The following is a 23335-nucleotide window of genomic DNA, read 5'->3' on the forward strand; positions in this document are numbered from 1 at the left end:
AGGAATGCAAATATATGTGAAAGTGCTTCTTATGGTTTCAATAACACAACGTGCTTTACTAGATCTACAAACATAATTGTTGGCTCAGATGACCCCTGTAACTTGAAAACAGTATACAGATTTGCTTTAATCATACTTTAAGTTTCAACAAATAATTATTTTTCTTTAATTATAATACAGTTCTCAATATAAATTGACAGGTCAAAATGCCAATGCCTTCTAAAGGCATATTCTTGAAATTTAGGAATTAAAGAAGGGAATAAATGTGTGAATCCTTCACAAAGGGTTACACGACTATATGAAACAGTCAGACAAAATACAAGACATTCCTGAAGTGTGAAAATGAACACAATGAAAATCTCACTGTTTATTTAAACTACCCTCTTACACAGTATGCAATTTTTACCACACATTTCAGAGCAATGAATAATGCTGCAGCATAATACTGCCTGGGTATTGACGAGAACAAGCTCCTATTTTACACTTAGGAAAGCCAGATTTACTCCAGAATCAAAAAGCCAAGGAATTTCAGCAATAAGTAGCTTCATTTGTCAAGCTCTACTTTCAAATAGCTCACTTACACTATTAGAAATCTATCATAATCTAATATACTTCTCTTCGTAATCTAAAACTAAATAGGAGTACAACTAACTCCTGAATTATAAATTATAGTTAGTAACAAACAGATCATGATTAAGGTTAGGCCCAAGAGTTTTGACTAGAGCTGATATTTGTAGGGTCAGTCATAAATTGTTGTTGGTATAATGTTTAGGTTTAAAACAAATTATCCCACTTCTGAATGCTACACAGCCTTATTAGTTATAATACTGCTTTATATAACTTAATGTTAATTATAATATTGTGTTAGACCTTGCCCTTAAAAATGCTTTCAAAAAAGATTTGTGGCCACCATGGGTTTGGCTACTCCTCTGCAGAGAATGGTATAAGCATAAAAATTTTATTATCCAGATGCTAACCATAAAAAAGCTAGGTGTAACAGCCATAGTTTGACCATCTCCTCCTTGATGTTACTTAGGGTAGTCCCACTGTTTACACAGACCTTTAGCTTGGTGTGGGCTTTGTGGGGCTGATGGGTGTTGTACCCTGATAATAAGTCAGATAGCTTTCTTTGAGTTTTTGTCTCTTTTTGTACCATGTACTGATATGCTGCCCAATTAACCAGTCAGTCATATACATCAATTGAACTTGTAACACAATTTTGGCTCAATAAGAATTAATACTGCAATAATATATGACTGCTATTAAGTTCTATCTTTACAAAGAATTTCTGCCAATTCTATGAAAAGAAACACATCTTTTTTTGTCTCTGGACTCTCAGAATATCAGTATATACTATTTTAAATATATGTAAAACTTCTGCAAACAGTAAACTCTGTTGGAAAAGCATTTGAATTACATTTTCATGCCTCTATCTATTGTTACAATGACTCAAACTTGACCATTTCCTACTCATTCAAAATAGAAAATACATCTGACAAAATGCTATCAATATCATCTCCTTTACCTTGTGATTGCAAACTACACCTCACAATGTTATCGAGAATCAGAACTGTCTATAGTATGAAAGTATTAGTCAAGACACAAAGGCAGTATAAACTACAACAAATTATTTTAATTGTATTATCAAAGTGACAGAGAAGGAAAAATAATTCAAGTAACTTTTGAACTATTTAATTTTTGAACTGTGACTAGAATATACTCAGAAGAATAATGTTGAATATACTCTTAGAAGAAAAAGAATTGCAAAGAAATCTCAAGCCTTACTTAGTAAATTTGTTGTTGGTAGCAGGATTAGTGTACCAATTTAGAAACTATTTTGTGTGTATTCTAAAATGAAACAAATAAGTAAATTCATTTAAATCGGGGTGAGGAGAAATATAAAAATATGGGGAGGTAAAGAAGAACTCTATGATAACTATTGGAGGAATCAGTATAAATTAATGATTTTTTAAAAGTATATTTACTGGCTTTCTGCTGAAAGGACCTAAAAGGAATTACACCCAAGTACCAAGGGTACACCAAGGACCTCTTTGTGGTCTCTAAATACCATTTCCAAGGGTCCAAGGGTCCTTGGAAAACAGTGGATTACACATCTGGGGGCAAGAAAGTGTAAGGCAATCCTGAAACATCTTTTTGATTTTTCCTCGAGAAAAAGTGTTCAAAGACTGATGGAGACATATCAAAGGCACAGAACAGTACCCAAAAAATCCATAAAATACTAAAGAATTAATCTAACATAAATATATTTCATCATGTCTACAACTCAGTTTTAATGGGTTAGAAAAATGTCTGTGGTGTGTAGGAGTGTGTATAAGAGAGAGAATACACAAATGTGGGAAAATATTAAAACTGGCCAAAGAAAGTGAATCTGGAACTTTTGTGTAGACTTTTAATTTTTCAAAGTAAAAAGCTAGAAAAAAAAATACAGAAATGTGTACTTTTGTGGTACTGCCTTTTTAGGACAAAAATTATAATGGAATTAGATATAACCCAAAAGAAGATATAGAACATCTGTTGGCTCTACATTAACACCTGGGAACAACTGCATAATTTAGGTATGGACCTGCCACAAACAGTCTTTGCTGGTACCAGATATAATACAGATAGACTTTTAACAACATACACGGAAATCTGGAAAAGTCAAAACACAAAAATAAATCTTTTTGATAACATCCCCCTCCTCTACCAATCCTGAACATCCCCCACCCCAGCCCTAACACACACACGAATTTGGCAGAATAAGCAGTAGTGGGGGAGAGCCAGAATGCAGAGAGATCTCACAATCTCCCACACTCCTCAGCTTCCAGAAACTTGCTGAAGATGAATCCAGAGATGGACGGAAACAAACTAAAAAGCTGAAAACTATCCCCGTCTCAATTCAAATGCTGGTTAAGATCAAAGAGCTAATACCAGGGCTGAGTGTCTAGGAAGCTGGAGACTGAGCCAAAGAGCAGAGATCTCCTTAATTCAAACTGGAAGTAAAGTAAAACAATGAAAACTGCAACCCTGTCCAGCTAAAGCAGGACTCATGGTGAGATCCAAATGCTCAGCCCCTCACCTTCCATTCTAACACAGGAAAAAATGTTCCTTCTCTGAGAAAAAGAAAAAAGCAAGTGAAAGCAATTATTTACTTCCAGTTTTATCATTTTTTATACATGTCTTACATAAAATAGAAAGCTATGAGACATTAAAACCCACAATCAAGAGTAAATTCTAGCCAACAGAACTAAATTCTTAGATAATGTGTCTGTTGGAATTAACAGACAAGGACTTTAAAATAACTATAATAATTAGGTTTAAAATGTACAGAAAAAGAATAGGTGAACAGATGGGAATTTTCTACAGAGAAATGGAAGCTCTAGAAAAAAAATGAAATTCTAAAATCGAAATTTGTATCTTAAATGAAAAATTCATTGGACTGAGTAGCAGACTGAACGTATCAGAATAAAGTATCGGTGAACTCAGGGATATGGCAAGAGAAAACACCCAAATAGAGACAAAGATAAAAAAAAAAAAAAAAAAAGGAAGGAGTATCAAAGCCCAAAAGGACAACATCCAAAACTGAACATACATGGAATGAGAATCCTCAAAAAAGAGAGACAATGGGAAAAACAAAATATTTGAAGAGAAGATGCTGACTAAAAATTTTCCAAAACAGATTTAAAAAAAAAAAAATCAACCCATAGAAAAAAGATGTTCAATGAGCCTGTTAAACAGGGCATGTACTAAGAAGACCACATCTAAATTTATAACCATCAAACCAAATATAAAAAGAAAGTCTTCAAACCATCAGAGAAGACACATTACATGCAGAGTAACAATAAGAATGGTAACTGACTTCTCATCAAACAATGGAAACCAGAAGACAATAGAATGACATTTAAAGTGCTGAAAGGTAAAGCTACCAACCTAGAATTCTCATCCAGCAAAAATACACTTCAAAAAAGAAAGGCAACATACAGACATTTTTAGACAGGGAAAAGCTAAGAGACCTTGCTGGCAGCAGATCTTGACCACAACACTAAATAAAGTTCTTAAGACGGAAGATAAATTATACCAGATGGAAACCCAGACCTGTAGGATGAAAAATATCACTGACACCCAAACACAGGTGTCCAGATGTGAAGGATGACTAGGTGGTAAAAAGGAGGGAAGTATGAGGGGAATAGGAAACAGTATGTATAAAAGCCCTGAGGAAGGAAAAGGAGTGGTCCTTTCTGGGAACTAGAGAAGGAAGGACAGTGGAATTGAAACTTAGAAAAGAGCCTGGTGGGCAGCCCAGGTGGCTCAGTGGTTTAGCGCTGCCTTCATCCCAGGGTGTGATCCTGGAGACCTGAAATCAAGTCCCATGTCAGTCAGGCTCCCTGCATGGAGCCTGCTTCTCCCTCTGCCTGTGTCTGTTCCTGTGTGTGTGTGTGTGTGTGTGTGTGTGTGTGTGTGTGTGTGTGTGTCTCATGAATAAATAAATAAAATCTTTTAAAAAATTTTTTGGAAAAAAAAAAAAAAAAAAGAAAAGAAAACATCCTGGACAATGGTGAGAGCCAGCAGGGCTCAGGTCACAAAGGGAGCTGTAGGCTCTTCTACTCCATTTATAGGCAGTTTTCAAATCTAAGCAATAGACACATTCCTATCTAAGATCAGCACAATCTTTTTTTTTTTTTTTGGGGGGGGGGACTTTTGGAGTTTATGCAAGTTTAATATAAATTCACAAATCCAAAGTACACCTCTCAATAGCCTTAATAAATAATACAACTTGCACTCATACTATTTTCCAAATTAATGTAAAAAATAAGTTAAGCCACACCACTCTTCTGCATGTAACCTTCCAATGGCCTTTCCACCTCTCCAAATGAACTGTACAATGACCAACAAGGACTACAGAAATGGCTCCTTCCACAACCCACCTCCCACTTTTAACTGGCCTCATCCCTTCCACTTTCTGCTCCTGTCACAATGGGGAGCTCTTGCTACTCCCCCAAATAAGCCAATATTCTCCCATGGTAGGTAGATGGTAGAAGATGGTCCCACCTTCACAGGATTATCCACAAGGGCAGGGATCTTTGTTTTACTGAGTTAATAACATATCCTCAGCATCTACAAGTACCCTGCAAACAATTAGCCCTCTATATACACTGTTTTAATCCAGCCAAATAAAAGGAAGACCCAGAATAAAATGTCCTGGCCAAAAGGTTACCCTCACAAGAAAAGGAAGAAAGAAAGGAAGGAAAGGACGGAGGGAAAAAGTAAAAGGAATAGAGAAAGAGAAAGAGAAGAAAAAAAGTTTCATAAATTAGCAAGGAAAGATCTCTGTACTTTTGACTTGTAAAAGATAAACTGTGGTGTTATCACTGAAATTCTATTCCCCTATCTGAATTACCTGTGTTGAGAGAAGTTTGGAGAGATTCATGGTTAATCAGGAAACCTAGAATTCTGTCCCTGCTTCACAACCCTGAGCCAAACACTTAACCTTTTAGTGCTTCCAATTATTATGCAAACTGGAATATTATTATTTACTACTTATCTACCATACAAGAACATTCAACCGATTAATGAGGCTGTTTTCAAAGTGTTCTAAGAACTGTTTTCCAAACCTTACACAAATAACATAACTATGTCAATAATTAATTAGGAACATGTACATTTATAATTTCATTATCTTAGTTCAGTTCAAAAATCTTTAAGAAACTAGTATGGGTCAGAAATACGTTATGGGTAATAAAAAAAAAGGTTAATTAGATATGCCTCGATAGCAAATCTTTCATATACTACTCTGAATTACTTTTTTTTTTGGTTCCAAAAAAAAAAAAGGATTTTCTTACCCATATGTGCCTATCTTTTTATCTGTGAGCATGTGAGCATGTTTTATATAAAACACCATCAGTCGTGCTTGGTAATAACTTATAAAATCTCACCATGAAAATGTTAAACAAACTTATTTCACATATAATGAATTTTTTAACAGTCAAAAATTAAAGAAAAATATTATATTTCATTTTTTTCATATACTCCTCTAAATGCTTTTTAGTCAGGATGCTAAAAATCCTGCAGCATCCAGCCGTGCAGCATACATTGGATCTTATAATAAGGAAGGATTCAAAAGGCAAAGCAAAACTGTTAGTTTTCATCTTAGCAATAACTCTCAATAGTGACAGGGTCAACATTTAATAAAAAAAAAAGCTCGACAAGGGAAAAATATCAATATAATTTTTATTATGAAACATATAACCTCAATATTATTAATCATTACTATGAGCAATTAATGAGTCCTTCACTGCTTCTTCACAGGTTTCAGATTTGAAGGTTTTCAACTTCTGTTTTATATTTTTTGATTAATCCTTTTATACCATACATCTTGTAGTTCTTTAAGGCCCTAAATTTTCCCTTGTAAAATCATCTGAGTGAAAGAATATTTTCAAAAGTACATCATATTCTATCTTAGACTCAAGCAGAGAGCAAATTGAATGATGGAAATAGAACTTAAAGGCAAGTAACATTTCACAACTATTTTTTGGTATGTAAATCACTCACATGATTAAAATACCTCTCCTAAGAAAGAGGGTAGGTACCACTTAGTAAGCCACCAGCAATTGTAATTAGCACAACACTGTGATACTCTAGCAAAATTCACTAAATGCGTGAATGGGTACTACCAGAGCAGATGCTTCTCTGATATATGCTTTGGGCAACATTTTTTAAATCCAGAAAAAAATAGAATTTGACAATCTTGCAGTCTGAAAACTAAAATAAATATTAAATTATTTAAAAAATGGTTTCAGATACTTCAATTCTCACCCTTATCTTACCCAAAATTATAATTTATTCCCTCCATTTTAATGTCTTTACTCCAAATGGTTACTTTTCTACTCTAAAGCTAAGTTCTGACATTAAGTACAATTACCTACTTGACTATTTCAGTAAAACTTCAATTCTAATTCCAATTACATTTAGTTTACCCTTTCTTAAGTAGAAAGTAATGTCTAAGCATATTTAAACACACCAAGTAGCTGAAAGGTATAAAAAAAAAAGTCTATCAACCTGAAAAATGATCTGAATAGTCCAAATTTCATTGGTATAAACTGAAAAGACTTCGTAAGGAATGATGTGAGCTACATGAGGATTAAAATTATAAGAAAAACATAAAATCAGGAATTGACAAGCTCTAATTGAGGCTGAGAATAACACAATAGACCTTTCTGTTTAACAGACAGTCATCTTTAAACTTCACCTTCGCTTCAAATTTTTCTATAATCTCTTTCCTCCAACATCTTATTGTGAACTCAATGCTCCTTTCCTCTATTGTTAAGTTGTTATTTCTGATCTCTTAGGTCATTCTCACAGGATCTGTGCCTCCACATGCTCTGTGGTCCACGCTATGACATTGAGAAGCATCCAGTCAAGAAGAGGCCAAAAAATTATTTTTTGCTCAGAAGTCAGACTAAACCATATTGTAATGATTTGTCTCAAATGCCCTAATCTATAAGGCCACTCTTAGCTTTAAATTTCTGTGATTCCAAACACTAAACATGTATTAGTTCAATATCCATTAGTAATCCACTGAACAATTAAAAAAAGTTCAACCTTGACTCTACAGTTAAGTTTTAGTATGATTATTCTCAGGGCTTTATAACATGTGCATATTCAAAAACTACACATACTGAGTTTATAAATGCATAAAAGTATTAAGTTGCTTCACACAAAAAAGCCAACCATTCTTATCTTTCTCTCATACAAAATTTACCATGAAAGAAAACCAGGTAGACATATATTAATATTAATTCATTTACAATTACGATTGATTTGGTGGAAAGAGGTCACTGGCATCTTGAATTTTTATTAGAATTTAATCTAAACTAAGTTATTAATAATAATAACACAAAGTAACAGTTACCTAGTAGTTACTATGTGCCACACTTTGTTCTAGCAACTTTACACTTATGAATTCATTTAAACCCCCAATAATCCCACGAGATATGTGCCATCATTACACCCATTTACAAAGAGGAAACTAAGGCAAGTGAGATTAATAATTTGCTCAGGTCACAGAGCCACTAAATGGCAAAGCCAGGATTTGAACACAGGTAGTTTAGATCCAGAGTTGATACTTTTTAGAATAGTGTTCTCCTTAAAAAACTCTTGGATATGTGCAAGTTTGGAGGTATAATATAATTAATATTCTGCAAAGGAGACTTAAAAATACAACCAAGTTTAATAATATGCATTAAAATAGAAATATACCATATAACTCCTAACAAAAAGTTATCCCCACCCAAGGAAATTAACTATATCCATGGCAGACTTATTTCCATTATAGCTGAACTTCACAATTTCAGCTATAAACATGAACTTTCACAATTTTAAATTACATAAAGAATTGATGCAGACGCACTTATTACTTCAAATCACTAAGAGATTAGTATATCACATAAAAGATATAACGTTCATGAAAACTTCAAATAAATGCGTGTTAGAATTTGAATTAAAATAAGACCAAACATTTTAAAAATGCTACTTTAGACTAAATTTAAAGAAATTAAATTTTAAAAAGAAATCTGTAGTTCTGGAAGTAAAATCTATAATTTTGAAAAGTATTTGACTACTTAGAAAAAGAAATTTGTATTTCTAAAAGTACAATCCCCTGAAGATTTTAAAAGTATTTGTTGACTACCTACCTCTCCATGATTGAAAAAGAAGCACAGCACTGTAACCAGGCCTCCTAATCGGCTGCCGCTGGAAAAGAGGATAGAAAACATAACTCAAATAACAAAAATGCAGGTCAATCCTAATGAAACCTTGAAATAATATGATAAACTTCTAGTTCTACACAAAGTAGTAGCCACACTAGAATTCTACTATGCTTATTTATAAAAGTTTATTCCATTTATCATATTAGTCAAAATAAGTTTCATTTCTAAAAAGCCATCTTCCATTTTCAAAATATACCAAAAAAAAAAAAAAAAAAAAACCCACACAAACTGACAGGCAATAAAAAATTGTGATTAGTCATGTTACTGGGCATCATGTAATCTCATTGTTCGTTTCTTCTTTCTTCCTTCCTTCCTTCCTTCCTTCCTTCCTTTCTTTCTTTCTTTCTTTCTTTCTTTCTTTCTTTCTTTCTTTCTTTCTTTCTTTCTCTCTCTCTCTCTCTCTCTCTCTCTCTTTTAATTCTTTAGTGACACATATTTATTTGTGTCCTCCAGCAGTTCTCAAACTATTTTTCTAGGGAAACATGACACACACTCAGGAAAGAGAAGAGAAGTGAAGAAAAAGGCTTCGTGGTCATAAAGGTAGAAAACATCACACTGACTCTTGCTCTTGGAAATTCAGAAAGCAAGCCAGCACATTAAAGATTTAATTAATTAAGCATTTCCCAAACCCCATCCCAAGCTACTTTCCTAAAGAACATGCTTGGAGAACACTGGTTTACAGGCAAAATTTTATCTTTCGTCGGTTTTAAAAACTTGTAAAAGTACACAAATATCAAAATATTACCACCAGGCTTCTAACTCTAGCTAAGAAATCACAATCCCATAGTTTGGCAGTCCTAACAACTAAACCTTCATTTGTTTAGGTAAGAGTAATGCAGGTCCTCCCCACCCCCTCTTCCCATCCTGGACAGAAGCATCTGGATAGGGGAAGGAGGGCTGTTTTAGGTTTGTTCCATCATTTTTTTCATCTTTACTCTTGAGGTCTTCTACTCTCTTCAGCTCATGCTGTCTTCTCACTATTTTACCCAAATATCCTTCCTCTGTCTAACCACCCAACAAGCATATGTAGAACATAGACAATCCAGGGAGGTAACAAGGAATCAGACACAGGTATTCTAGGTCATGCTACTTACTCCTGGGGATGTAGGAGTAAGGAAACACAGAGGAGGTACAGGAGATGGCAGGGCTAATCCATGCAGCCAGCACACATCCCCTCCTCCTCCCTCCCAAGAGATGGGGAGGGCTGGCAGCCCCAGCAAAAGTGGTCAGTCAGCCTTGGCACAAGATAAGGGTTAAGTCTGCATGTTCAGTGGAGTTTAGGGAGTTGCCATTTCCTCTACAGAATCTTGAGCCCCTTGCAGCTCTAGAGAAGAGATAGCAGTGCTAAAAGTTTGAGGAAAGGGGGGTTGTCTGAAATACCACTTGCATTTAAGGACAGAGGTAATGAGGGAAAACAGAAGAGCTGCAGAGCCATCTTAAGGGATCACAGGAAGCTGGAAGGCCACAAATTTACAGGACACTATTAGAACAACTGTGTGATTTTTCTCTACTGATTATCAGCCTGGACTAGCACAAATGTAACACAAAGGGACAAAGAAATAGCACATGGACCAGAAAGTGGCTGATAGCACTGAATCCTTAGACATGAGAAAGAATAGGTTCCTCAGGCCCTCTGAGCACCATGAGGAGCTCAGGTGGGCATCTTCATGGGAGCTGGTGGGACCAATTAACAGAAATAACATGGCGGCCTTCCAGAAAGAAATAAGAAAACATAACCACAAGTTATGATGAATCATAGAAATAAGAGGGACACATAAGGGAGCCAGAATGTCATACAGACCAGAGAGCCAAAGGCAGGGCTCTGCCCTCAGAGGCACTGCATATCTTAGAAAAATCCGCAAACAGGCCAATGCCAGGCTTCATGGCAAGTCATAAGACATTAAAGAAGTGTGAGTTATGGGTTTAAATAACCAGTAATATTTTGAACTTACTCCAATAAGAATAATGCAAATGTCTATATATTTTAAAAGTTGGGTTTCCTCATTGCCACTTCTTCCAATCCTATTCACTTAAGATAATCAATAACATTTGTGTGCGTCCACCCTCCTAAATCTTTCTCTGTACCAATACAAATATATATTTTAATGTGATCATGCTATTAACACCTCTATGAAATTTTTTCCTTTTCTAATTAATCGATTATAAAGATTACTCTTAATCAATACACATAACCTAAGGCACTCTTAATAACAGATGTCAAACGCTGCATAGTACAAATGGACTATAATTTATCCGGTCCTTTCCCTATTATTGAACATTTTTTAATTTCTTACTATGACAAAATCATGCTAAAATAAATATCCTTGTACATGTAAATACTGGTGCTTTTAGTTCTATAGGACAGACCTAACTATGAGACTGCCAAGTCAAAAACTGAATTTTCCAGAAAATGCTATACCAGTCCACACACACCCATAACACAGCATCTGATGGGCCCAAACCCTTTTGTATTTTGCCCATGGGATAAGTAGAAACTTTTTTCTCACTGCTATTTTGATTTTTACCTCCTGCCTACTAATACAAGGCATCATTTTAATGGGTTTTGGGGACAATATGCATTTTCTCTTTTGTGAAGTGCCTGTTTACATTCTTGTCCATTTTTCTACTGGATCATCTGTTTCACTATTCAAAGATTAAGGGTATCCACTTTTTTACTGCCATATGTGTGATTAAGCCTTTTGATATAAGCTATGGTATATTTTGCCAAAAAGAAATTTTAAGCTTTATGCAGTTAAATGTCAACACTTTCCTTTATTTCTTCTGCAATTCCCTGTCTTATCTGTGAAGATCTTTCTTACCTCAAAATGACACAGTGTTCTAAAATATCTACTAGTAACATTATATTTTACATTTAAATCTTTCATCCACAGAAATGTATGTGTAAAACCCTAATTTTGTTCTCTTTGAAACCGATAGCCAATTATGCTAATACTATTTATCAAATAAACATTCCTTTTTCCAGTGTAGTGAAATTCAGCCTTTATCATACATTAATTTCTCACAATACTAAAATCTGTTAATTCTAGTCAGTTGATTTAATTCTGTATTTTCTATATCACAATGTTTTCATTACTATAGCATTATAGTAATCTTAACAAATGATAGGGAAAGTTCCCCACTCATAAGTGCTCTTTTAACATTTTTTAAGGTAATTTTATTTTTTTTTTTTTTTTTTTTTTTTTTTTAATTTTATTTATTTATGATAGTCACAGAGAGAGAGAGAGAGAGAGGCAGAGACACAGGCAGAGGGAGAAGCAGGCTCCATGCACCGGGAGCCCGACGTGGGATTCGATCCCAGGTCTCCAGGATCGTGCCCTGGGCCAAAGGCAGGCGCCAAACCGCTGCGCCACCCAGGGATCCCTTTTTAAGGTAATTTTAACCACTGCCCCTTCCTTCACACAAATAAGTGTTGGATTCCTGATCAGAATGTCATTAAATTTGCATATAACTTTGAAAGAATTGTCATTTATATGATGGTAAGTCTGCCCATTTGATTGGATAGTAGGTATCTCTCCATTTATTCAATTCTATTCTTTATTCCCCCCCCCCCCTCAATTCTATTCTTTAAATAAAAATGTTATGGACAAGCAAGAGAGCCACCAGATATCTAGAGCTAAAACTTCTAAAAATACAGGGATATGATAAAATCTGATCATTGTAAAATCTCATTACATGAGATGTAAAGTATTTAACACTTTGAGACTGTGGCAGGTGATATAAGCTTAAGAAAACACACCAAGGATTTGAATGAGATAATAAGCTCAATTTTATGAATATAAGTAGTATTTTGACTATACAGAGAACATACATAATTTTTTTTAAGTTACCTGACTGTAAAAACACCTCATCCTCTGATTATAATCCAAAACAACCTACACATGAGATTGAAATACATGACCACCACCACCACTTTGGGTAATTAATGTAAAATTCTTTTTAAAAAATACCCTGAACAGAGAGTCAAAACTAAAATTTTGTGATTAAAATTTTTATGATTAAAATTTTAATTTTTTTTTAATAGCAGAGTGAAGATAGGGATGGGATAAAAAAAGAAGACATGGATAGGAGAATCACAAGTCCAGTTTCCGAACCAAATCTCATGATAGGGTCTGCTCAAGAAGTCTTCCACCCTCACTCAATGTCCATAAGACCCATGGGGCTCTGGGACTGAACATTTTCCCAAAGGCAGAACCAATGTGACAACATTCCCTTTTCACCAAATAACCATAATATAGGTTATGGCCCAGCATCTTCCATGAACACAGACAGCTCTGCTTAACTAACCAGGGAGGCAGATGTTCTGGTACACATTCATACCCTGCATAGCCAGGAGGGGAGAACAAAATTTGCTTATCTCCAAAGAATATATGAATTACAATCATTTTGAAATGATGTGACTTCCAATAAATCTAAAATAGTGCCCCCAGCATTTACCCCACCCCAATCCTTACAGACTATCACATAAGTCATTTTATTTTGCTAAACAGAAAAGATGTAATAATCAGGAAACTTAAGACTGATTTTCTTTTCCCCATTACAGTTGATCGTTGATATTTCAGCATTCCCTAGTGGTTAAAAAAAAAAGCTTCTTCTACAATATTACCTCTATCAGAAAATATGAAGGCTCCTATTGTGCAAATTTTAAAATAGTCTAAGTTCGCACATTAACTCATACATCTCCTTCACCTTTTGAGTCTTGATTTCCTCAGGTATAAAATGAAGGAGTAAGAATGTAAACGATCTTAGGAATACTTTTCAGTTCTGACATTTAATAATTTACAATTCTCTTCTTTCTCACATCTTTAAGTACATGGATTCAAATCAATCATCATATTTGGGTCAGCTTAGTTAATCACTGACACTTGTACCTCTATTTACCAAAAAATAATAAAACATACTAAGTTCAACATTCAAGGAGAAAAAATAATCATAGTTAATTCAAAATGTTATTAAATAACTCTTGGAGTGAGTTAAATGAAATAACTTTTGTTGTATGAATGCTTATGAAAGAGAAAATGAGAGAATAATGTGGAAATAACTGAATTAAGAGAATTCCGATCTCAAGTTTGAGATGTAAAGTATAAGCACCTTGCTAGACAGGTGAAAAAATGCCCAGCAGGCCTGCTGAGAGCTGAGCATTTTCCCTTAAACTTACACGTGGATCCTCTGGCATCTCTGAAGCATTAAAGAAAGGCACAGAGAGTAAAGGTGAGGAACAAGAATGACAATCAGGAAGGCTAAGAAAGGTCTCAGCTTAGTTTTTCCAGTCTATTACAGGCAACTAATTAATGCCTTTAACTCTTGCTGGGGCCAAGAAATAGAATTATTTACTAGAACTTCCTAGTTCATCATGGTAGCTCACATAGTGCCTAATACTGGACCTGAGCCTTGCTACGGCACAGAATCTAAAGGTATCGGAGTAGTAAATGAAAGCGTAAAAATTATCCAATCAAAAGTTGTCAGGCATTCCTTTGGCAGGGGAACTTTAAGTCAAACACACCACATCTCACATCACTACTATCCTTGATCACTGACACAGGATCCTGCTCATTATCAGCGCCATGTGTTCAGTGGAGCCTCTACTGTGACCCAACCACCACAATACTTGAGTCCCCATCCAGACCTTTAACTGTGCCCTCCAGAACCTCCATTCCATGCCTCTACTCAGATGCTTCCCTCTCCTCCTTCCTTGAAACCTCACCATCCTCTGAGAAGAAGTTTCCCTTCCTCATGCCACCATTCCCCTGTATGGCTCAAGGCCCAGAGGTAAGGCCAGCAGCCTCCTCTATTGCTACTTTCAGACACCGTGCAGGACCCTTTGTGAGAGCCTACTCCTCCAAGCTCATTTCTTACTTGCCTCCTCACAGAAGTTCTCTCCCAACACTCCAGCTCATTCCCCATACAGCTGTTCTCCCTCATCAAGGGCATGCTTAGAGTCTTAACTCACAGAGGCTGCATCCAGGGTTCCCTATTCCTCTTTTCCAATCCCTCTATTGCACTGAGGTGGCTTTTTGAGAACTTTTTAATGATCCTTTTTATGAACTTCTCCAGATTTAATGTCTGCTGCTCTGTATCACTGTGGCTACTCTGATCTGTCTTTGATCTCTTCCTCCCCTTGAATATTTACCTTTCTCTGTCTCCAAAGCATCTCAGCTCTTGTCAGAAGAACCTGCCCATTGTTTTGAAGACATAGCTAGTCATCTGAAAATGCCTTTTGTTCCACAAGAGGAACCAACCAGTAACTGAGCATAATGTATTAATCTTCTTTATTTATCTACTCTTATTTTCTTTGTTATTGAAGGTTCATGTTTCTTTGATACCAGAAAGGATTTTTAACTACTTTATTTCTAGATGTGTTCCAGATGCCCCGAAGGCCTGGTAGATTAGTCTATATGCCAAATCTTCCCTTTAATTTTGCTCATTAACATTCTCCTTTCTATCCTGAATAGTGATAGTGAATAGTCATAGTTAATGTAACCAGTTTTTCTATTTTCTTCTCATGATCCAACCCAACTTATGTATGAAATGACTCAGTGTGGCAGAACAGAGTAGCTTTCCTTATCAGTTCTTTGTATCAATGTACATCTCCCCCTTCCCCAATCTGTTTTAAGGCAAAGGTGAACTTCTTATTCTTTATGCCAATTTTGTTTTGCTTCCATTGTTTTGAGATTTTTCTGTTGTTCATGCTTCATTAAGACAAAAACAAGCATTATTATTTATGCAGACTGGATCTTTGGCTAACAATGTCTTAAATAAACTATGAATTACACCAGTTCAAACTTTTCAGTTCCATGTTATTGTTGCAGGGTTTTTTTTCCTTGTTTTTTTGTTTTTGGAACGTTCTATTAACTTGGCCTGCTAGCACATCTTTAATCATTTGGTCTAACAGTTGTATATGAATATTTAAAAGATAAGTATTTCTCTTCAGTATTCATAAACTGATGGAAGTTATTGGTTGAAAATATTGGCATCTTTTCTCTATCCTTTTTTAGGTCATTATCTCAGCAAATGACACTAAACCACACCGTTTGCTGCCCAAATCTGACGCCTAGGAGAGATCTATAACTTTCCTGCTATATCTGTTTCCTTAGAGTTACACCTTGAAGTGCTAGATATATATTTCTTCAGTAAAAAATAAACTTAAGACTGGAATCTGGAGGGGAAAAAAGGGTAGAATCTGCAAAGGAAAAACTTCAGACGAGTCCACTAAAAAAATATTTCTGAAATTGGTAAAATGCTAATGAAGCTTATATGATAGATAATATTTTATTTTTGTGCCTTTCACTAATAGCAATCAAAAGCTAAGGGTTTTTTCCCAATAATTTATTTATTCATTTCTTTCAATTAAAAACTATTTTCTGAAAGGAAGCATTATTTTATTGCAATCTCACATAGGAGCCATTGCCTCTTAACTTGGGTATTCTCCCTTCTACTCAATCACTTCTTAAAAATTCTATAATCTTGCATTCCAGTTAGCTTATGAAACACTTCACCTCCCTATTACAACCCTGAAAAACCTTTGTTACATTAAATTTTCTTTTATATCTAAAGGCACACCAAAGAACTGGCAGTCACTCTAAGTTCTTCCCACATCATTTATTCAAATTATATAAAAACTCAATGCTAACAGGTTCCACCCACGATTTGGAGCTTCCATACAGCTTTTCTGTCCTCCAATTTCAATCATGACAGCCTAGGATAACCAAACAGCTAAGGAAAACTTTTGACATGGCAGATGAAGACCAAAAGATTAAAAAAAGCAAACTAGATATCAAATTATTTAGGGAAGAAAAATAATCATCAGTATTCTCAGACAGAAAGATACTGAATCCCCAAAACAGAAATAAAATACTATTTTTGAAGGACAAACATTCTCAAAAATTAAAAGGTAACAAATGAAAAACTGAATAGAAAAATTGGAAAAATAAAGTCGACAAAATTTCCTAGAACATAGAATAGCAATATTAAAAATGGAAAAAATATATGAAAATTAGAGGATCAGGAAATGCAATATCCAAATAACAAAAGTTCAGAAAGACAAAACAGAAGGAATGAAGTAAGTGAAGAAATAAACCAAGAAAATCTCCCTGAAATTAAGGGCATAAGGTACAAGACTGAACCCATCACACATCCAAGATAATAAAGGGGAATAGATCTACGTGAGACATACTGTGAAATTTCAGAACCATGGAGACAGAGAAGATTCTACATCTTTCAGAAAGAAAGGAAAGAAAAGGTCACATACAAAAATTTAGGAATCTGAATAATTTAGGAATGCCTGAACAGTATCACATGAATGAACAACAGTGTGACACCTTCAAAATTCTGAAGGAAAACAGTTTCCAATCTGGAGTTCAATATTCAGCAAAACTGGGCAGCCCCGGTGGCGCAGCGGTTTAGCGCCACCTGCAGCCCAGGGTGTGATCCTGGAGACCTGGGATCGAGTCCCATGTTGGGCTTCCTGCATGGAGCCTGCTTCTCCCTCTGCCTGTGTCTCTGCCTCTCTCTCTCTCTCTCTGGGTCTCTCATGAATGAATAAATAAAATCTTAAAAAAAAATATTCAGCAAAACTATCAATCAAATATGAGGACAAAAGAAAGATATTTTCAAATAACAAGGCTTCAAAAATTTACCTCCCATCAACTTACTCTCAAAAACTCCTAGAAGAAATACCAGAATGAAAAAATAAACCAAGACAGAGGAATACACAGGATATGGCACAAGAGATCCCATTATAGGAGAGCAATGAAGGAACTCTGGACAGTGAAGGAAATGCCAAGGTGACAGATGTCTACCAAACAATAGAAAGCAGTCAGTCCAGAACCAAGTACTGACTCATGCCCAGATCCTCATGTTTTATTTAACCCAAGAATAATGCCCCAGTGAGCTTGGACTAGATTGTTGTCTATATTTTGTCTTGGCTTCTACATGCCTTCTGTTGGCATCAGCTAAAGACACTCATTTCACCTACAGGAATTTTTCTGCTTTGGTATGCTCTTGAGAGCCAGGGTAAGTAGTAGTGAATTTGGAAACAGGGGACATCTCTTCTCCTCCCTGGTGTTGGACCAGGCCAACACTACATTTCTTTCAGATCCCTGGGCCAAATGAGTCCTACATTCATCCCAGGACTAGCTCATGACCTTGCCTACTGATGCCCTAGGGAGTCGGGCTCCTGATTAAAAACACATACATGATTTCTGAAACCCAACTATAGACAGTTACAATGTTTTACCTGACAGGCCTCACTGAGACAGCCACCCTACCCACACACTTGTGGTTCATGGCCAGGACAACGCAGCCTCTGGGGACTCAGGATACCCTGGCCAGTCAAGCCTTTCAACATCTCTGCATTCCTAACCCTAGCACCTTCATTCTCAGGTCTCATTATCAGCGACTTTGGGCAGAGGTCCTCTTCACATGCCTCTGCCAATAGCTCCTTAGGGAGGGGTAAGAGAGGGCAACTCTGAAGACACTTTTCCCCAGTCTGACTCCATAGCCAGTACTTTTCCATCTCTGGCCACCTTCCTTTCACCCTTCCCCTTCCTACCTCAGGGTCCATAAAACTGCTAGAGCCTTTTGTTGAGGGCTTCCTCAACAGAGATGACCCCCGTGTCTACACCGATCCCTTGATTCTCAACCAAGGGAAATTGGACCTGGGGGGGTCTGTGTTTTCCCATTTTTAGAATCTTGTTACACCATCACAGTAAGTGATGAAAGGCTTAACTCTTTCGCTTTTGGCCTGTTGCTTTAACAGACTACACCAATACCTGGCAGTTCAGCTCCCTCTCCTCGCTCAGCTGAGCTCCTAACAGTCCCTGAAAGTTTCCCCAGGGAACCCTCCTCCCTGCAGAATAGAGACTTACACACACCAAGTCTTAAGCAAGTGGCCTCCAGAAACCATTAGTCTGTAGCTGAAACATGTCAGGGTATCCTATGAAAAAAAATAACTGCAATCATGAATTAATAATATGGCATTTAGAAAATAATTAACATGTGTTTTATTTCTAAAAACACCAAAATACAAAGAATTCCAGAAAAAGAGGTACAGCATGAATACGTTGTATTTGCAAAAACATCTGACTTCATCTCAAGTCAGAGCTTGGCAGCCCGGTCTCATTTCACCATTTGGCTGTGTTTTCTATTTTCTCTTCCACTTCCATTTTTTGTGAAATGGATTGGCTTATCTGACTTCAGAAAACTTATAGCTGTACTATTTTAAAAGAAATATACTTCTGGAGTAAAAATGTCATACTCAATCTGCCTGTAAATTTATATAATACAAATTATAAAAAGATTCTAACCACAATTATAGATATCCTCCTCTTTATTCTTAACCCACATGTTAAGAAGTCTGCAGCTTCATCCCACTTTATAAAGTTAGAAGGGTGACAAAACTAACCACCAAGGAAGAAAACAATAAGAACTACCTAGCAATTTGAGACCTCCTAAAATACTCATGTCAAGAACATTTTAAAATATGATAAAAAAAAAAAAACTGATAGAGGACAAGTGACAGAAGACTTTATTCCACACAATATAAGCCAGGATCACCACTGGAATCTAATTCACACACCCGCCCTCAAGGCACAATGCAATAGTCAAGACTCCCTGGAACACCAGGGGCTCTAAATGTAGGAGAACTAGATGCTCATTTGGGACTGGGAAGAAATGAGTTTAGGATGTGTTTGAGTAGAGCTAAACTGATTATTCAGGGTTAAAAAAACACCCACAAACAGAGCAAAGGGAGAGCTACAGAAATGAAAATATGTGCCACTACTGTGGTGTCTATATCCAAGCACAGCCACATAAGGCAGACCACCCCAGGTGGGCCAAGAGCCAAGTGACACCCGAAGGGGCCAGCCAGGGCACAAAGCGGTCAAGTGGGTGAAGCTGAAATAGGCTGTAGCCCTCAAAACCAGGAAGAGAAACCAAAAACAGCTGCTTAGAAAGACTCAAATGCTTTTTTTGTTTTTTTTGAGATAGAGGAAGCACGCATGAGCAAGCGAGCAGGAGGGGAGGGGCAGAGGGGGAGAAAGAATCTTAAACAGGCTCCATACCCAGCCAGTGCAAAGCCAGATGCAGGGCTCAATCTCATGACTCTGAGACCATGACCTGAGCTGAAATTAAGAGTCAGCTGTTTCACCGACTAAGCCATCCAGGTGCCCCAAGATTCAAATGCTTTTAAGGTAAAGCCACTCCCTCTTACTACCCTAAGGAGTGGTCTAGATTATTTTTTTACACTGCAACTACAAGAAATGAGACTTTACACTACAACTCAGCACATGCATGTCTATACATACATATATAATAAACAACAAACAGAAGTTTCTCTAAATAACACCCATCTGAAAAGAGCTGTGTACTCTGCTATTTACATGTATAATATTTCCTTTTTCATGTAAAAAAAATTGCTGGACCAAACCCACTAAATTGATTCTAAAATTGTCCTGTAGTTTGACAGCATGGCGAAGTGGTCCCCGGCTAACTTGGGCAACAGGTGAAAAGTCAACGGTCTCATGAGATCAGAGTTCAGCTTGAATGCCATCCCTCTATTGACCAAAGTTCTGATTTCCCGCCCTGGCTTTGGAACAGTCCCAAACCACCCAAGGTCATTCATCAACCAGCCCAACCCATTTCTTCCATCTTCATCTTCTACAACCCTGTCAATAATCTGCATCCTAGCAAAACTGATCCACTTTCCTCCTGGGATGTGGAATCCCTGCCTCTCCCTGGGATTCTTTTCTCCTCCATCTATTCAAAATGCTCTGATCCTCCAAGGCACAGTTGAAGCAACCCCCAACACAGAACAAATTTCTCTTGCCTCCAACATTATAAGCACTTTATCCTTGCTCTCTGACTCCCATTTACACACACCCAGCACCACCTCAATCTCCCACCTCACCCTACCACATGCTTCCAAAACCCAAGCATGCCATCTCAAAAAGAAGCCCTTGGTCTATACTTCTTATTGACTGGACAAATGCACATCATCTCCTACAAAGGGAGAAAACTGCTGGCTGGGGACTTAAGACTGAGAAATCTTGGATCAGGGCCCAAACCACCAAGAACCTCTCAAACAAAACCAGAGCAGAAAATTTTGTACCTCTGCAGAAAATTTTGTACCTTTGCCCTTTGAAACAATGGTTATAACAAGCATTATAAGAAAATGATACTGACTGTTTAGAAATTCTTCTTTCAATTTCAATTCTTTCAATTCTTTGTTCAAAAAGTAGCATAACTCTAGATCAGCAATTTAGCAACATTACCATGTTCCATGTTTTAACTTCTCTTACTCAAAATCAAATCTGCCAAGTGTAATGAAGCTATCCATTAGTACTTAACAAAATGATAGATCCCCCTGAAGGTAGAGACCTCTGCTTGCTTTCTTTCAAGTCAGCTTCCTCTTCTGATTTCCATATACTTTTGGTTAAGTAATCTTTGTGTCTTATTTCAAAAACAAAATTTTCCACCTCATCTTTAAATCATGCATTTTAATTTCAGTCTCCAGCAACATAATTAAAAGAACTTTCTTATAGCTAAATCAGAAATATTAGCATCAAAGTGTCTTAAATCTATATGCAAATATACTCTAAATTGATCTTCTAATAACTTCCTCATTTGACAAATATTTATCAAGTAACCATTATCTGCTCAAACATTGAGCTAGGAATGCAGTAGATCTTTGAGGTACTAAACTGAAAATGCCATACTTCCAAAGCAAAGATAATGAGATAACAGCAGATTCAAACTCATTAACCCAAACTGAAAATCACATACTTATGCTCACACTACTGTACTACAAAAGATCAGTAAGCAATAAGAAAGAAAATTCTAAAGATATTCTCAAGGTAAAATAGTTCAAACAAGTATACAGTGTAATAAATTGTCAAAAAAAAAAAAAAAGAAGAAAAAATGGAGAGGCGGGGCAAGATGGCAGAAGAGTAGGATCCCCAAGTCACCTGTCCCCACCAAACTTCCTAGAGAACTTTCAAATCATCCTGAAAACCTATGAATTTGGCTTGAAATTTAAAGAGAGAACATCTGGAATGCTACAGTGAGAAGAGTTCATGCTTCTAACAAGCAAAATGAGTAGAAGGAAAAACTCACCTCAAAAGAAAGAATCAGAAACCGTCCTCTTGCCCACAGAGTTACAAAATTTGGATTACAATTCAATGTCAGAAAGCCAACTCAGAAGCACAATTATAAAGCTACTGGTGGCTCTAGAAAAAATCATAAAGGACTCAAGAGACTTCATGACTGCAGAATTTAGATCCCATCAGGCAGATATTAAAAATCAATTAAATGAGATGCAATCCAAACTAGAAGTCCTAACGACGAGGGTTAACGAGGTAGAAGAACGAGTGACAGAAAACAAGTTGATGGCAAAGAGGGAAACTGAGAAAAAAAGAGACAAGCAATTAAAAGATCATGAGGATAGATTAAAGGAAATAAGTGACAGCCTGAGGAAGAAAAATCTACGTTTAATTGGGGTTCCCGAGGGCGGCCGAAAGGGACAGAGGTCCAGAATATATATTTGAACAAATCACAGCTGAAAACTTTCCTAATCTGGGAAGGGAAATAGGCATTCAGATCCAGGAAATAGAGAGATCCCCCTCTAAAATCAATAAAAACCGTTCAACACCTCAACATTTAATAGTGAAGCTTGCAAATTCCAAAGATTAAAAAAAATAAAAAATAAAAAATAAAAAAATAAATATATAAAAAATAAAATAAAATAAAATAAAATAAAATAATACAATAAAATAAAATAAAATATAATAAAATAAAATAAAATAAAATAAATTCCAAAGATAAAGAGAAGATCCTTAAAGCAGCAAGAGACAAGAGATCCCTAACTTTTATGGGAGAAATATGATTAACAGCAGACCTCTCCACAGAGACCTGGCAGGCCAGAAAGGGCTGGCAGGATATATTCAGGGTCCTAAATGAGAAGAACATGCAGCCAAGAATACTTTATCCAGCAAGGCTCTCATTCAGAAAAGAAGGAGAGATAAAGAGCTTCCAAGACAGGCAGCAACTGAAAGAATATGTGACCACCAAACCAGCTCTGCAAGAAATTTTAAGGGGGACTCTTAAAATTCCTCTTTAAGAGGAAGTTCAATGGAACAATCCACAAAAACAGGGACTGAAGAGGTATCATGATGACACTAAACTCATATCTTTAAAAAAAAAATAAAAAATAAAAAATAAAAATAAACTCATATCTTTCGAATGTAACTCTGAATGTGAATGGGCTTAATGACCCCATCAAAAGATGCAGGGTTTCAGACTGGATAAAAAAGCAGGACCCATCAATTTGCTGTCTACAAGAGACTCATTTTAGACCTAAGGACACCTCCAGCCTGAAAATAAAAGGTTGGAGAACCATTTACCATTCAAATGGTCTTCAAAAGAAAGCAGGGGTAGCCATCCTTATATCAGATAAACTAAAATTTATCCCGAAGACTGTACTGAGAGATGAAGAGGGGCACTATATCATACTTAAAGGATCTATCAAAGAAGAGGACTTAACAATCATCAATATATAT

The 23335-nt window shown here is 36.2% G+C and overlaps 1 protein-coding gene across 6 annotated transcripts in view; it reads right to left on the reverse strand.

Annotated features, from left to right (window-relative positions):
- DPY19L1 (dpy-19 like C-mannosyltransferase 1) overlaps window positions 1–23335 on the reverse strand; it is a 142067-nt gene that overhangs the window by 89203 nt on the left and 29529 nt on the right. For all 6 annotated transcript variants that reach the window (XR_003143157.3, XM_025464610.3, XM_025464611.3 and 3 more), the window contains exon 7: window positions 8691–8748. Coding sequence is in view for 5 of the 6 variants with exons in the window: in XM_025464610.3 (XP_025320395.1) it covers window positions 8691–8748 (58 nt within the window). In the remaining variant the exon portion in view is untranslated. The remainder of the gene's footprint in view (window positions 1–8690; window positions 8749–23335) is intronic.

Source organism: Canis lupus, chromosome 14 (genome assembly GCF_003254725.2).
Source record: "Canis lupus dingo isolate Sandy chromosome 14, ASM325472v2, whole genome shotgun sequence".
Lineage (NCBI taxonomy): Eukaryota > Metazoa > Chordata > Mammalia > Carnivora > Canidae > Canis > Canis lupus.